Here is a 17,638-nt window from a genome sequence, read left to right on the forward strand (position 1 = left end):
TTCCCATTCAGACGGGCAGCCTTGTGATGACCAGAGAGAAGTTAAGGACTCTTTTCCCCCGAGGGAGGGTCTTTTAGAGCAGAATGATTTGAAACCACTAAGCTTTGATCCTGTTCCGTGGGAGAGAAGGCGGCGTGGACCAGACCCTCAGGACAAGGCCTCGGTCCTCTCTCAGCCTTCCTTTTCATGAACTCATTTGTTCTTTAACCCCACAAATATGTCTTGAGCTCTCTGCTAGACCTTCCCCCTACTCCCTTCACATCCGACCAGCGGCGGAATTGCACTGAGTCAACTTCCCCAACATCCCCTGTCAGCCCCTCCTCTCTACCCTTATTGCCACCAGCCAAAGCCAGTCCCTTTGCTGCTGCTCCAGGATGATCTTAGTAACCTTCCAAACAGTCTCTCTGCTACTGGTCTCGCCCGGCTCTCGTGTTATAAGACACGAGAGGTGATCTTGAACCCCCTCTCAGATCTCTTCCAGATCTAAGTCTGTGATGATGCGATTCGGAGACCAGTCAGGAGAAGGTCCAAGAGCTCAGGACTCTTGGTGTCCCCATTTCTATTAGCCACTAGGGGGCACCCACCCCCTTCCAGGGGCCTCCACTGGACTCTAGCCCTGTAAAGCCAGGGCCCTGAGTGATCCACGGGGATCTTAGCCCCGAGAAGGGACATTAGGGTCTCTGCAGTCATTCCCAACTATTCCACACGTCCGTCTCTGCAGAGGCACCTCATGCAGCAGTGCAGGCATTAACTGCACCGGGTCACCCAGATAAGGGGAGGAGTGGCATCTCCAGTGTAGCTCCTGTTGCCCTCGCCAAGCCACACTCCCTGGCGTGAGGCCGCGTCTGGCCAGAGGAAGAGGTGCCTTTTTTCTCCCTGGAAAACAGGTGCTGTGTGGCACCACGGCAGCTCTGCAAAGGGCCCTCTCGCAGGCCTCCGTCCTCCTGACCCATGCTTTGTCCCCTCCAGGAAGCAGTCTAGAAGAGCAGTTCTTAAGAGAGGCCCAGAGATGAGAGGCCCTGGCTTGGTGTTCTCAGAACATCAGGTCTCTGGGCCTCTGGTCTCCCCCTTGGCGCTTGAGAGCACCTGGGCAGGGCTGGCAGTCACCTTGGCGTCGCTAGAAAGTTGGCTGATCCCAGGTTCTCAGAGGAGAGATGCCAGGGCCTGACTGGGGCGGGAGTGGAATGCCTGCACACAGAGCAGGCTAGCCCGGGAGCTGAAATCTCTGGCTTCTAATTCTGGCTCCACCAGTGATACTGGGTCCCTCATTTCCTCTGGCTGTGGCTTGAATTTGCCCCCGTGCCGACTGGGATAATCCCTCGCGATTCCCTCTTCCCAGAGGGGTAAGTGTACCGTAAAGTGGGTGGGGGAAGCCTAGGAGCTTAACTCTGTCAGGAGCTGAGACAGGAAGAACGTGGGTGTTTACCTGGGACGCCAGGCCAAGCCCCGTCTGTGGGAGGAGGAGAGAGCTTTGCTGCTGTGGAAAGGAGAGAAGATTTGACTGCAGACCTGGGTGAAAGGGGAGGAACAAAGGAGCAAACGAATCAAATCCAGGCCAGCTGAAAAGACATGCTCTACAGCTTTGGAACCATGAAAACTGTCCCCGCCCCACCGCCCCACTACCTAATCATGTCCATCCACCCTGCCTCCAGCCTTGTGGAGAGGCCCCCATGGGCACTGTCAGGATTGCCACACGCAGGTGGAGGCGAATCAGACACAGGGATATGCAGATGTAAACAGCAGTCCCCAAACCAGTCCTTCTGCCTGCCCGCCTGCCTGGAGCGGTGCAAAGGCTGAGGAGGGTCAAGGCAACCTGCTCTGGGATTTGAGAACCAGGCCTGGAGAAACCCAAGGGGGAAGGAGATGTGGGGATGACTACTAAGAATTCAAGCTGGAGCTGAGGGTTTCCGTTTTGCCTGCAGAAGCACCTGGGATGGCTACAAAGGCCTAGCCTGATGTGCAGAGATGCCGATCAAGGGAATGGTGCCATACAGCTCCAAAGGGCAGCAGCCAATCGGCAGAGGATCTTGGCAGGACCCAGACATTGAACACTTGGGAGGAAAGGCTGAGAGAGAAGGGAAGAGCAGGGGGCAACTCTACCTGGTGGTATGGACTCTACCTGCTCATTGCACTGCCTGAGGATCGCTTTCTCCAGGAAAACTGTCCATGAAGGGCTCTGCCTGGATGGTGGTCGTGACAGTGGCCTCCCTCTAAGAAGAGCCACAGCCAGGAACTCTCACTCTCACTGTGGGAATGGGGCCATCAAATTACCGAAGCACACGATGAGGCAGGTCACCCCAAGCACTCAGCACACAGCAGAACTTTGGGCTCTCCGTCGTCCCTAAGCTGTTCTGGGTCACTGATGTGTAGATCTACTGATGCTGACCGTTTTGCTCCTCAGTCTAAAACAACCAGGGCTTAATTTTTCGTTATTAAAATACATAGGCAAAAAAGCTCTTGTAAGGAGCCCTGTACTGGGAGTCGGAAGCTTGAGTGCTAATAGTAATCTGACACTGACGTTGCCTTTTGAAATGTACAAAGCCTTCTCACATGCATTATTTCAAATAACTCTCAATAACCTTGTGAGGCAGAGTTTTACTATGATGCCAGTTTTAGGGAGGAGAAAATGGAACCTCAGAGAGGTTAGGTAAGTTTCTCAAGGAGACACAGCTAGCGGGGGACTTTTTTCTAACCAGTGAGTTTTTCTGATTCCAAATACTAAACTGTTTCTTTCCCCCTGTGTCATACACTGACCTCATTGGTTATATGCCTGAGCCAGTTTCACAACACCGCCTTTCAAAAAGAAACAGAGTGAACTGTTACCTTCCCTTTCCTATTCCAGGAGTATGATATGTACTGTTTAGCTAAGATAAATACTCACAGGTTCACATATGTTCTCGTTCATCATCATGAGAACACTCTGAGATGACTTGGTAACTAAGGATGACTATAACTTGGGCAGGTGCTAAGGACAGAAGGCAGAGTTACGTTTTCTTTGGGTTCTGGGTTTCCAAAGCCTCTCCTCGGGATTTGTACAATGGAGGGAAGCTTATACTTCATCACTTTCAGCCCTAGTTGGTGGAGATGGGAGAGGGAGAGGCAGTACAGTGCAATGCCAAGAACGTGGGTTTCCGACAGACTTTTATGGAACTTTCTAGTAGGTCACCGGTGACATAATATGACTACCTACCACACAAGGTTATTTTGAAAGATGTCAGGAAAATCACTCCGCAGAGCTCCTGGCATATCATGCTCAAGAAATGTTAGCTATTATTGTGAATATTCTAATCTGTTTGTTCTTGGCCAAGGAGAAGTTGTCTGTGAGCAACTTCCCTGCCAAAGAAAACCTGAAAACGCTCTCCACAGCCTGTGGGCGGCACTGCCGCTCTACCCAAATGGAATTCCAGCTTCCCAAGGGTGGAAGTCTGAGTCCATGTCCACAACCTGGGGAGATTTCCAAGGATCTGGGACTTATCTGGACTGTGATTCCCAAGGAGCTCCTCCTTCCTTGTTCTGCCCCAGCTCCTGCCACCCTTGCGCCTTTGGTCTCAACTGGCCATGAAATTGAGGATGATGGGAAGGGGAAGCAGAAAAGGAGACTCAACCTGGAGGGCCACACCAGGTCGCTTCCTCGGGCCCTGAGGTGGACAAGCCCTCTTAATACTAGAGGGTGAGCCAGTCAACCACGCCCCACACTTGGGTCCCAGCAGGCAGAAGCATATCCTTAGCACACTCATCTATGTAGAAGTCCCCAGGGTTTCTCACCTTGCTGCCCAGGCTGGGTCTGAGATAGCAGGAACTGGGAGACAGACTGTAGGTGTCCGGGAACCAGCACAAGCTGCTGGAGCTGGTGGAGGGAAGCCATGTCCTGTGCAGGGAGATACAGGCATCACAGAATTTACAAGCTGCAAGTGTGGGCTCCATCTGCCCGCCGCCCATCTGTCCTGTGGGTCTCCATAGGGACCTTGCCCTATGCCTCTGTATCCCTGTGTCTGACACATAGCAGCTACCCCATTAATGATGGTGTTGTTACACCTCCTGCACTCAGCCAAGCTGTGCCTCGCTTAAACCTTGCCTTGTTATTTAACTTTTTTGTGTATCAGAAAGGTCTCCCAGCTACAGGTAATGCCCCGAAGGCACAGACTGTGGGTATTATCCATCTCTCAGAGGCTTATCCTAGAAATGACATGCAATCCCAATTTTCTAATTTTTTTTTTTTTTTTGTGGTACGCGGGCCTCTCACTGCTGTGGCCTCTCCCGTTGCGGAGCCCAGGCTCCGGATGCGCAGGCCCAGCGGCCATGGCTCACGGGCCCAGCCGCTCTGCGGCATGTGGGATCTTCCCGGACCGGGGCACGAACCCATGTCCCCTGCATCGGCAGGCGGACTCTCAACCACTGCGCCACCAGGGAAGCCCCCAGTTTTCTAATTTTTTAAAAAAAAAATCTCACGCCACTTGAGATGCTAAAAGCCGCTTTTGTCTTGGCCATTTCCTGGTCCTGAACCTTTCCTGGAGGAAGAGGCACGTTATTCGTTCTTAATAAAACCACTTTGATTAAACAGAAAGTCCATTTCCCCTGGGTTCCTCCCAATAGCCCCCAAAAGGGAAATACTACTTCCCAATACCTGGGGGATCTGGGAGTCCTCTGCGACCTAGACCCCCAGGGTTCTGTGACCCCACAGGACTGAGCTTAGGTCTGTGCACAAAGGAAAGACTTGGTAAACCCTTGCTGAATAAAGAAGTGAAGGAATAAATGCACGCTCTAGTCTTAAATATTTCCAGGGAAGGGTCGGCTCTTTCCTCCCCTGGGAATCCAGATCGAGAAAGGGGCTTGCCGCGTGGACACCCGCCTTCTCAGACATTTGTCGTTACTATTTCAGGTGCCTCTTTATTCCTTCTAGTATGACAAAACCTTGGGGGAGGAGAATGGGCTTACTGGTGACGGAGATGCTCTGTAACCACAGCAGCAGCTGTCATCATGGGGTTCCCCTGAATATGGCTGGCAGACCCCAGCCCCATTGTTGGGGGCTAGCTAACCCCACCGTAGGGGTTAGCTCCATCGTTTTGGCAAGATTGACTCCTTTTTCTTCCCGAGAGGTGGAGACCTCCTTCTTCCCATAACTAGCCAGGCTTCATCTTTCAGAGGATTTTTCTGTAACCCAGCCCCCCTCCCAATGCAGGCCTCCAAGTTTCCCTGCAGGGGATTTTTTTTAGCCCAATCTGCATTCACTGAGAGCCAGATCTAGAGGTGAAGCATTTTGCAGGAGGCTTGACTTAAACTCACTGGCCCTCTGAGAATATCAGGGCTTCCCGACTCGGGCTGCCATTTACCCCAGACATTTGGTTTCCAGGTATCGTGGCAGGTCCTTGACTCGGGTGGCATGGCCGATGGGAGAGGGTCTGCTGCAGAGAGTCACTGAGGTCCTCGGTTTTAATCTGTAAGTGGAGGCAGGGGGGAGAGCATCAGTTCTGGGCCTCCCCAGGCAGACAGAAGTAGAAACTTAGAGAAGACCGAGGCAGGAGATAAGTGACAAGCCTGGAGAGTCAAAGAACTAGCTCAGCGTCTGCTGGGCTGCAGCTTGACTTTCCCGCCTGTGTGAGCCCTTCGGGCCGGGGCAGCTGGTAAGGGACAGAGGTGAGACGCTCTCTGGAGTAACCATCCTCGAGATGGGGAATCCACCTGGATTGGTCGTTCCCGAACACCATTCCGGGGCACGTGCTGGCACATAGCGCAATATATGCTCTTCCTCACTGAAACGCCAAAAGACGAGGAATTTTTGTAGTGACTTTAGACATTTCTTTTAGATTCCAAGGTGATGTTCTTTTTTCTTGGGGGGTGGTATGTTAGAATTTCTTTTAGGAAATGATGGTGATCCTAAATGGTATTTTAAAAACTCCGCACTTTCACAAATTAAAAAAAAAAAAAATTGGCAACCCTTTACCAATCTCCTTTATATTATGTTTTTTTATTTTCCTGGTCCACGAAATCCCAAAGTCTGGGAGCCAGTTTCCCCTCCGTCCCCCCTTGTTTTCCACACTTGTCTGCCCTCTGCGTGCTGAGCTACCTTTGCAGCTGGCCTCTTCACCCATGTGGCTTAGGTGACAGTCCTTGCCTGTCTCCCTACAGGCGGGGACATGTCTCCTTCACAATCACTGCTGTAGTTGCAGCCTGAGGGGACTGTGGTGGTGTGCAAACCCTCTCCAGCCTCCACCACCCTTCGGTGGCAGCACCAACCACCCACCTGTGGGCTTTCCAGGTGTCCAAGGGCAGGGCAGGAAGCACTACTTGTGCCCACCCCTCCTCCCACCCTGAGAACAACTACAGTAAGTCCCCTACATACGAACCTTCAAGTTGCAGACTTTCAGAGATGCGAACATGCATCTGGTTCCAGCAAGGAACCAGAACTGGTGCCATCGACGTCAGGCGTGAGTGAAATTGCAGCTTGCCCTCTGTCTCCTATCGCTGACGATCCGTCAGCTCTACCGTCTCCCACCTCCTCTCCCTCCTCCTGTCAGTAACTCTTCTTGCCTGTTCACTTGATGCCAGCCCCTGTATGCCAGCGGTTGTATTGTACTACTGTACTTTTCAAGGTACTGGACTGTAAGATTTAAAATGTTTGCTTTATTTTTTGTGTTTGTTTGTTATGTATTATTTGTGTGAAAAGTATTATAAACATATTACAGTACAGTACTATATAGCCGATTGTGTTAGCTGGGCACCTAGGCTCTCTTTGTTGGACTTGTGAACAAATTGGACTTAAGAATACGCTCTCAGAATGGAACTCGTTTGTATGTAGGGGACTTACTGTACCGTCTTGCAGCGTTTCAGGAAGTCCATTGTGGGGATGGGGGCGTTGGGTAGGGAGTATGCAAGTGACTTTGGATTCATATAATATGGCAGGGAGCTTGGGATCTAGACCATACCTTATAAAAGACATTGGGCGACCCTCTGATGGAACCTCCTGGCCATAGCGACTCTGGCTTAAAGCATTTTCATGGTCTATACAGGGAATATCACTGACATCCTGGAATCTTTTCTGTATCAGTTTAACCCAAGGTAAAGGTTCAGACTAACGGTTCTACTTGTGTTTAATCGCTGTGGAAGAATGGTGCTTTGGATTACTCAACCAAGAGTTCCCTTTGGTTGGAGAGTTAGGAAGATCTTGTTGAGTGACAGAGACTGAGGAGGGAGCTCACGTCCTAAATATGGTGCCTTGTACATAGTGGGAACTGAATGCGTGCTAACTGAATAAAAGACATAATCAGAATCCACCTCTCCATCCTTCAGCGGGATACAGCGAGGAAGACATCAAACAGGGAGCTAGCACTTGTTTCCAGTCCTAACTCTGACTCTAACTGACCATGTAACCTTGAGCAATCATTTCATATCTATGAGACTTGGTTTCCCCATCTGTTGTATGATTCTACATCATTTTTCTTTCAGTCCTAGAATGGAATTATAAAATTCCAATTCCGTGGTGTATTTGGCAGAATCTGGCTAGTCCACGTTGCTGTAGTGTTCTTAGATAAAGCAGATCTAAACAGCACTAGGAAGTCCTAGTTGCGCCCAAATTGGTAAGAGGATGCTGCTTTTAGGGACAGTCTTTACAAATCACTCCTCTCTTCTCTCACCTAAGGAGGCTATTCTGGAGTCTTGGAAGCAAAGAAGAGGAAGGGAGAGCGTCAGGAAGTAGCACAATGGGGGCAGAGAGTTAGACATCAGGAAAACTCCAAAGGCATTGCCCCCCAGGAGTGATCTCCAGGACAGCCGCCATCCCTACCCCCAGTGCCCTTCAGCTCTCCCCACCCACACTTGGTATCTCCATCTAAGAAGCTTGCTGTCCTAGTTCTTCCCCCAGAAATTAGAGTTTTCACATCCTAGATTCCAGGGAAACATTTGTTAGCAGGTTTTAAAAAGCTCAAAATAGACGGTAAACTACTTATTTCAAACCACCACCAATCTTAAGCTTTGCTCAGAGGGGAGATTTTACTTAAGGGAAGCCTCCCTCCCCCACATCTCCCTTCTGCAACCCCCTCCTTCTCCTGGACGGCCCTCATCCCGAGTGGGGATAGGTGAGGCAGGATGGAGGGGGACGGAGGGAGAACATGGAAAATTGGAGCTCAAAGCACGCTGGTGGAACCACCGCAGGCAGCTTGGCACGGCTCCAGCTCAGAGGCAAGTGGCAGGGTTCCTTTAGAGACTCATTATGCGCAACGGGGAGATAAAGGGGTGCAGCTATGACACAGCTTGAAAACATGTGCTTTGCCTCCAACCTGGGTGCTATCTGTTAGAATCAGTGCCAGGTCTTCCTGCAAAACTTAATTTCAGAAACCAGCGCCATCATGAAAGAAAACTCACTCTTTCATCTGCTTCCTGGATCAATTGCCCTCCAAACTCTTTTAGGGGCACTGCCGACCTCCCACTTCTGAAAATGAAGTGTCTGATAGCAAAAATAAATCCCTCTGGGTGTTAGCCTGGGGCGTTTTGACAACTCTGTGTGTTCCTCTTCTCAGTTCTTGCTTTATTAACCTCTTACTCTTTCATTTTTCATAATTCATTACCCCTTGTGTGTGAGCTGCTGACGGTAAACCCCAAAGGAGACAAACCTAAACAAACCAATCTGAAAGACAGTAAAGCAGACTACTTCTCCTGTGACAAATTCTAAAATCTCCAGTTTGGTCGGTGAGTCTCAGAAAGAGCAGAGCTGAACTAGGAGGAGGAGAAGATACAGCAGCAACTCTGCCTGCCCTCCCGACCCCGACACACTTCTCCGACGATTCTCTGAGAGTTCAGGGGCTAGCGAAGACAATAAGAAATCAAGTCCCTTCCAAATCCAAAAAGCCCTTTCACAGCTGTCGAATGGAAAAGATTGGAGCCTTTCCAGGCAACTGGGTGTTGGCTGTGGATTGGGAAAATGAGACAGACTTCTGTTGGATCTCATTGACTTCTAATGTGAGAACCGGAGGCAAATTGGATGAAGACCCAATTTCCCCCGTACTTGTGAAAACCCAACCAAACCCACAGCCTGTCTGGAACCGTGAAGATCATCTCCAGGGTCCCTTTGGAGCTTCTTCTCACGCAAGTGAAATATTTCTCCAGGCCCTGTTTGGGATGGACTAATCCCTGGGGATGTGGGCCACCACAGAGGCCTCTGCCTGGTCACAGCCATCGGTCATCCCGCCCGTGTGTTAGACATGGCTTGTTAGTTCAGGATCTTCTCCACCCACCGAGCTGTGCAAAGGTGTTACACTGAGTCTTGGGCAGTGACCAGGGAGGTAGAAAGGTATCATGGGTGATTATCTTTTCTAATCCCAGCGAACTCCCTGACATCACCTGCTTTAGAAAGAAATAGCCTCATTCTGGGAAGAGAGAGCCCCTTCTGAGGAACTGGAAACCCTTCATACGTTCCTTACTTGGCTTCACCGCCCAGCCAGGAAGTGTGAGGATGAGTATTTATCTTCCCATCTCACAGAGACCAGGAGTGCTTCAGAGATGCGTGTAAAGTTACACGACAAGACACTGGCTAAACGCTACAAGAGAATGGTCCTCTGACACTCCCCAGGCACTCTATCTACAAAACAATACTACAAACATCTCAGGGATGGGAGAGAGAACAGACCATAGGTGATGTTCTGGCCCAGACCTACACTTGGACCTCCTTATTAACCATCTGTTTGGGGTCATGCAATGGGGCTGGAATACTTAGCCTTAGCCCCCTCCCCGGGACATTTCACATGGCACTCTCTTGGGGGGAAAACAACTCAACATTAATGAATATATCACTGGCGATGAAAATGATCAAAGCTGTAGTGCCAGTTGCATAACTCGTTTGTGGAAAGTGTTTCATAAACATTTCACAAGAAGGAGAATTTCAAAGCGTGAACATCTCCCAACCTGCCTTCAATTACAGGCAAGGTTTTTTTTCTTTCTCCCCCCCTTCTATACATCTCCCTAGCAGTGAGGAAGAGTTTCTGTTTCGTAACTGATCTATAAAAGGGTTGACAAACGTTTTGCTCATGAAAAGATCCTAAAAATATATTCCAAGCGGTAGAGTAGGGCAGGCTGGTTACTTATCTCAGATGAACAAGGCTGAGAGCCCCCTAAGAGACGCTGGCTGTATTTTTGCTTGGGGGACTCTCCTTTCTCCATGGCTCCTGGCCGCTCCCTATGAGTCCAAGGCTCCTGCCTCTTTGGATGCTACCCTGAATTACCTGGGGAGATGGCCTCATCCAGTCCCTGGTCTCTAGTCAGACCTACGACAGACCAGCCTAGGCACACCTTTGCCCATGCACGTTGGGATCTTCTGGAAAGCATCGAACTTCTGGACAAAAGAGTGATGGAAGTGAGGAGACATGGGGCCCTTTAATAAACATATGGTTTCTTAGGAGGCTGGAGCCACTTAGAGTTGTTCCCTCCCGAAAAGAAGCTTTCCAAAGAGGCATCCTTGTTTTTCCTGCTTGTACCTCCTCTGGAAAGGCAAAAAGCTTGTCAGTCATGTTATTTAATGCTTTGGCTTCAGTTCTTAGGGCACAGCACAGCTAGTGCTGACACATATCTGAAAAAACCCCATCATTCTAAGCCCATAAAAATTTTCTTCTCCCTCTGGCATATAGGTCCGTGCATTCAAGTTTTAAAACTCTAGGAAGGAGCTGTGCTCTCTTTGAGGACACATCCTCCCAGATATTTTTGGTGCCCAGGACTTGAACAGCTTTAGCCATTGTACCACTTCCCAGCCCTCGGGAGATGCCAGCAGCGTCTGCTTCCAGTGAGGAGCTGGATTGATGCAAGTTCTCTTTTTTGACCCAGATCTTTTTTTTTTTGGCCACGCCACGCAGCTTGCAGGATCTTACTTCCCTGACCAGGGATTGAACCCCGGGCCCCAGCTGTGAAAGCACCGAGTCCTAACCACTGGACAGCCAGGGAATTCCCAACCCTGATCTGTCTTGAGTCAGAGTCTTCTGGTTTTCCTGGTTTCCTACCTGTTGGACAAGGGCACAGAGCTACCTTCTCTGGTTCTTTGGCTGGGAAGGAGCGCCACACAGAACTGTTGATTCGCCCACATAGATGGCTGTTCTGCCCTGCAAGAAGTGGAATGGCAGGAGGTGGGGTGGGGTAAGAAATGCTGAGCATGGTCTCAGAATCAAACTCTGAGAACTGTTCGCCAGTGGCTCTTCTTGGGAATCATCTTGTGTGTGAATGCTGGCTGTCATCACACTGGGTTCTTTTGCATACATTGGGTTGCCTATCACGGGAAGACTCTGTAATCCTTTTTAGAGCAGGGAATGGAGAAAAAAAAAAAAAAAAGACATCCAGGAAACAACTACAAGGCTCAGAATCAACCAGGAGACCTGACTTCGGGCTCTGTCCCTGCCTCTAAAAACCTGCATGATCTAATATTTATTTACTTCATTCATCCATCTATGCCTAGAATATGCCTCCACAAAAGGAGGAAAATAGATGAGATGGAATCTACTTAAGAAATTTGGAATGTATAGAAGAGAGAGTGGGCGTTGGCTTGTGAGCCTACAAGTATGTTTATTGTGTCATTAGACCCATTTTGCAGATGAAAAGACTGAGGCTTGGAAAAGTTAAGAAACTGGCTGAAAGTTACACTGCTGGTAACTAATAGATCTGGAATGTCAATCCACGTCTATTTGATTCCATAGTTCTTCTACATAAACCTGACTACCATGTGTGATAGAATCATAGATTCTTCAAGGTAGCTTAGCACGGATTGTGTCGGGTGCATGCAAGACATTCAACAAGTGTTGATTCCCTTCCTTCTCCATAGAACTGGAAGGAAATGTAGATATCACCTGGTTCAAATGGCTCATTTTACAGCTGTGACTCCTGATGTCCAGAGAGGAGAAATCACCTGCTCAGGGCAACACAGCTAGAGCTGCAGCCAAGCCAGGCCTGGAGACTAAGGCAGGGCCCCTAAGGACTGGTCTCCTAACTCTCCACCCAGTATTTGGTCCATTCCGCTGCACTGCCGCATGGCTCTGTCTTCTATTTCTATCACTCTGATGTTGTTGCCTATTCTGGCTCCTCAAGTAACTCAGTAGTAACCCTAATCCCATTGCTCTAATAAGATTTAATCTCAGTCCTGATTCAGAGCTCTCCATTACTACACAGGGTAAGGTTTAGACACAGATAAAGCACACATCTACTTGGTGTGTAACCTAGTACACTTGGTTTGAGAATGAGCATTGTGTATTCCCTTGACTCTCACATGGATGAATTAACTCCAGGGGGCTGATATTTGCTTTTTTCCTCCCTCATCACGAGGAAGAGAGGTAGAGAGGGAAAGACAAGGCTCAGCCATGCCATGAAATCCTCACGCCAGTGTACATTTTACTCTGGGGCCCAAAGGAGACTAATGAAAGGAAGGACAGATGCCTTGCTCGTCCCGGACACACAGGCACACATGCACACACATGCATGCATACACACCAACCTGCGACTATGAAGCGCTATACAGATTAGCTCCAAGAGCATCAGTTCGAGAAAGGGAAAAAGGAATATTTTTAAAGCATTTTAGAAACTAAAAAGCACTTTCAAAAGTATCATCATTTATTCTTCATGATGATTCAATGAGGGAAAAAATCTTATCCAACCATTTATACAGATGTAGGAACCAAGAGTAGGAGGAATTAATATGTCCATCACACAGCCAGGAAAAGCAGAGCCTGACTTTCTATTTGGGTCTTTGGCCTCCAGGCCCTCTTTTGCCTATACCACTCTGTAAGGCGGCCCCACTGGGTTGCCACCCAGAATTTCCCACGTAAAAATGAGCTTGTTGACCTCTGCCTCCCCACGTGCCATGCTGTTTTCACGTGTTGTACACAGTTGGTGTAAACATTTCCATCCACAAGTGTAGCCTAGGACTTTTACATGGATGTGAGGCTGACTTAGTTATCGAAAGCAAACTTTCAACAAGTCTGAATGAGATTCTCTTTGGCGTCCCCTGGGGAACTGCCTGTGACCTGGAAGCCTGTCTCTGAAAGCCTGAGTGTTGGCTATAAATGCACGTAAAAGGCTTTTCCCTGGTAAGATTCATAGTTGAGAACAGTCTTCTAAGTAAGGCTGAGGCCCTTATCTCTTGTATTCTTCTGGTACCCCAAATAAAACGAGGCACCTCTGTGGCCCTCTGACACCAGGTCTGCTCCAACAGCAGTTGGAGTAGACAGTCCTCCATGTGGCATGCTTTAAACAGAGGTTTTCCTGCCCCATAAAGGTCCCCTTCCCAGTTTAGCTCAATAAATATTTGGTATACACCCATTGTATACCAAGAGGAACTGGGACACAAAGGTGAATAGGACCTTCCAGATTAATTAGGAGACAGCAAGTAAAAAAGCAATTACCTAGAGTGCAGTACTTACAGCAATGGGAAGGCGGTACAGTGGTCACGTGGAAAGGTTGTGATTTGCTTTGTCAGGGCAGAGGATAGATAGAGAAAGGGGAATGAGGTAGGAAGTCTCCACGGAAGAGAAGTGAAGCCTCTGAGGAGCCCTGAAGGACAAAGACAGTTTCACCAGGAGAAGATAAAGCAGGGCATGCCAGGAAATGGGAGCAGCTTGTACACAGTCACAGATGGTGAAACAGGGCTTCATGTTCAGGAGCGACAAGCTATTCAGCGTCGCAGCAGCGTGGGGTGGGAGAGGCCTGGGCAAACAGCCAGGGCCTGACGACAGAGGTCCTGTGGGTCACACAAAGGAGTCGAGGCTGGACTCGGGGGCAAAGTGTAACTCAAGTAAAGGGCAGGGACACGCGAGAGTTTTGTTTAGTTTGATTATGTTAACAGCTGTGTGGAATATGGATTTGAAGAGAGGACAACTGTAAGTGGGACAGCTAGTTACAAAAGCTGTTTATTGCAATAGTCTAGGTAAAGAACTGATGAGGACATGCCTAAGGCCAAAACAGTAAGAACGGAGAAGAGGAGACAGAATGGCAAGTTTTTAGGATAGAAAATGTATTTCCACCCCTAAAGGCTTATCCTTTATAACAAAGGACTATTTCAGGAATTCTCTGTTGAATGCCTGCAGGACTGAAAGAACTAACACAGAAAAAATTCTGAAAGAACATAATCCAACTGCTAATAAGAGATGGAGTGGAGGGTATTTGGGGTTTCAGAAGGTATTCACTTTCTAAGTCAAATATTTCCGCAGTGTTCAAATTTTTAAAGGTAATTATTCATTTTAAATTAGAAAAAATTAAGATTAATCTTTATTTAAAATTAATACTAAAAATAGTAAGCACTCAAAATTTCATTAGTCTGTGTGGAAGTTCTTAGTTTATGAGGTATTCAAGTTAGTTACAGTTCCCTCCTTTACCTGGTGAAAGGGAAGTCTTGAGAGGTTCAGGGGCACATTTTCTAAATAAACACACATACATGCAGATATGTGTATCCTGTGTGTGCGTGTGTTGTGTGTGTGTGTGTATTTTTTTTAGCAATAACTGGGAATTCATCTCCTTCTTCTGCCGCATCTTGAGTCATTGTCTACCAGCAGGCAACACCTGTAGGTCTGTGGCCTGCAGACCTCACTTATACCTTTCCATGATGTTCTACAGCTTACAAAGTACTTTCAAACATATCAGTTTGGTCTATTTTCAGAATAGTCCCATGAGATTGAAAAGGCAAGTGATGCTATTCCTGTTTTACTGTTGAGGAAAACAAGGTTCATGAAAGGTAAATGATTTATCCAAGGTACGTGGCTGGCTAGCAGGAAAGCTCTGATTTGAACTCAAGTTATCTGATTTAAAATTCAACACTTCTTTCAAATTTCTAGGATTTTCTGAGGAAGTTTCCCAAATAAGTGGATTTTCAGTCACTGAAATATATTCCTTACATCTCCAAACCCTTTATTTCAGTTTTGGATAGATACTTATTGGTTTCATTTTTGAATAGAGATCTTGTATTTTATACATCTCTACTTGCCCTTAAAGAGTACTTGACAAAGATATCACAAATAAAGAAAATTACAGGCCAGCATTACTGATGAACATAGATGCAAAAATCCTCAACAAAATATTAGCAAACTGAATCCAACAAAACATTAAAAATATCATGTACCGTGATCAAGTGGGATTTATTCCAGGGCTGCAAGGATGGTTCAGTATTCACCAATCAATCTGCGTGATATACCACATTAACAAATTAAAGAATAAAAAATTATATGATCATCTCAATAGATGCAGAAAAGGCTTTTGACAAAAGTCAACAACATCCTTCTACAAAGATTCTCCACAAAGTGAATATAGAGGGAACATACCTCAACATAATAAACGCCATATATAACAAGTCTACAGCTAACATCATACTGAATGGTGAAAAACTGAAGGCATTTCCTCTAAGATTAGGAACAAGACAAGGATGCCCACTTTTATGCAACACAGTATGGGAAGTCCTAGCCACAGCTACCAGACAAGAAAGAAATAAGAGCTATCCAAATCAGAAAAGAAGAAGGAAAACTGTCGTCACTGTTTGCAGATGACATTATACCATACATAGAACATCCTAAACACACTACCAAGAAACTGCTAGAGCTCATCCATGAATTCAGTAAAGTTGCAGGATACAAAATTAATATACAGAAATCTGTTGCACGTTTATACACTAACAATGAACTATCAGAAGGAGAAATTAAAACAATCCCATTTAAAATCACATCAAAAAGAATAAAATACCTCGGAATAAATCTAACTAAGGAGGTAAAAGACATGTACTCAGAACTGATGAAGGAAACTGAAGATGACACAGACAGGTGGAAAGACACACCACGTTCATGGGTTAGAAGAATTAATATTGTTAAAATGACCAAGGCAATCTCTAGACTCAATGCAATCACTATCAAAATACCAATGGCATTATTCACAGGACTAGAAGAAATAAAATTATTTGTTGTATGGAAATTTGTACGGAAACACAAAAGACCCGAATAGCCAAAACAATCTTGAGAGAAAGAACAGAGCTGAAGGTATCATGCTCCCTGACTTCAGACTATATTAGACTATATTACAAAGATACAGTAATCAAAACAGTATGGTAATGGTACAAAAACAGACACATAGATCAATGGAACTGAATATAGAACCCAGAAATAAATGCACACACTACAGTCAATTAATTTACAAAAAAGAGGCACGAATATACAATGGGGAAAAGGCAGTCTCTTCAATAAGTGGTACTGGAAAAGCTGGACAGCTACATGTAAAAGAATGAAATTAGAACACTTTTTTCACACCATATACGAAAATAAATTCAAAATGGATTAAAGACCTAAACGTAAGCCCAGAAACCATAAAACTCCTAGAAGAAAACATAGGAAGAACACTCTTTAACATGAATTGTAGCAATATTTTTTGGATGGATCTGTCTCATAAGGCAAAATAAAATAAAAAAAAATTAAATTAAATAAAACAAACAAGACCTAATTAACTTAAAAAGCTTCTGTGCAGCAAACAAAACCATCGACAAAACAAAAAGACAGCCTACTGAGAATATCTTCTCCTATGGGAGAAGATATTTGCAAATGGTATGACCAATAAGGGGTCAATATCCAAAATATATAAACAGCTCATACGACTCAATATAAAAAAAAATCAAGCAACTCAATTAAAACCTGGGAAGAAGTACTGAATAGACATTTTTCCAAAGAAGACATAAAGATGGCCAACAGGCACATGAAAAGGATGCTTGACATTGCTAATCATTAGAGAAATGCAAATCAAAACCACGATGAGATATCACCTCATGCCTGTCAGAATGGCTATCATCAAAGACCATAAATAACAAATTTTGGTGAGGATGTAGAGAAAAGGGAACACTTGTATGCTGTTGGTGGTAATGTAAATTGGTGCAGCCACTGTGGAAAACAGTACGGAGATTCCTCCAAAAACTAAAAATAGAACTACCATATGATCCAGCAATTCCACCACTAGGTATATATCCAAAGAAAATGAAAACACTAATTCAAAAATTCTCCAATGTTCATTCAAAGTCCCCAATGTTCATAGCAGCATTATTTACAATTGTCATGATATGGAAGCAACCTAAATGTCCATCAACAGATGAACGGATAAAGAAGAAGTGGTATATGTATACAATGGAATATTAGCCATAAAAAAGAATGAAATTTTGTCATTTGCAACAACATGGATGGGCCTGGAGGGTATTATGCTTAGTGAAATAAGTCAGACAGAGGAAGATGAATACTGCATGTTATCTTTTATATTTAGAATCTAAAAAATAAAACAAATGAATGAATATAACAAAACAGAAACAGACTCACAGACAAAGAGAACAAACTAGTGGTTACCAGTGGGGAGAGGGAAGGTGGGAGGGACAAGATAGGGGTAGAGGATTAAGAGGTACAAACTACTATGTATAAAATAATCAAGCTACAAGGATATATTGTACAGCACAGGGAAATAGCCAATATTTTATAATAACAAATGAAGTATAATGTATAAAATTTTTGAATCACTGTGTTGTATGCGGAAACTAATATAATATTATAAATCAACTGTGACTCAATAAAAAATCATTCAACACATCTTTCAAATTCCTAGGATTTCCTGAGGAAGCCTCCCCAAATAAATGGATTTTCAATCGCTGAAACTGATCTCTTGTAGCTCC

At 46.0% G+C, this 17,638-nt stretch overlaps 1 protein-coding gene across 1 annotated transcript in view; it reads right to left on the bottom strand.

Moving 5' to 3' along the window:
- The window catches only part of POU2F3 (POU class 2 homeobox 3), an 83,726-nt gene that overhangs the window by 13,415 nt on the left and 52,673 nt on the right, over positions 1–17,638 (bottom strand). Inside the window, exons 6-8 of the mRNA XM_024761908.1 lie at positions 5,331–5,435; positions 3,766–3,868; positions 1,427–1,509 (exon numbers count right to left, since the gene is read on the bottom strand). Of these exons, the coding sequence (XP_024617676.1) occupies positions 1,427–1,509; positions 3,766–3,868; positions 5,331–5,435 (291 nt within the window). The remainder of the gene's footprint in view (positions 1–1,426; positions 1,510–3,765; positions 3,869–5,330; positions 5,436–17,638) is intronic.

The sequence above is a fragment of the Neophocaena asiaeorientalis genome, unplaced genomic scaffold (genome assembly GCF_003031525.2).
Source record: "Neophocaena asiaeorientalis asiaeorientalis breed wild unplaced genomic scaffold, Neophocaena_asiaeorientalis_V1.1 scaffold737, whole genome shotgun sequence".
NCBI classification, from domain to species: Eukaryota; Metazoa; Chordata; class Mammalia; order Artiodactyla; family Phocoenidae; genus Neophocaena; species Neophocaena asiaeorientalis.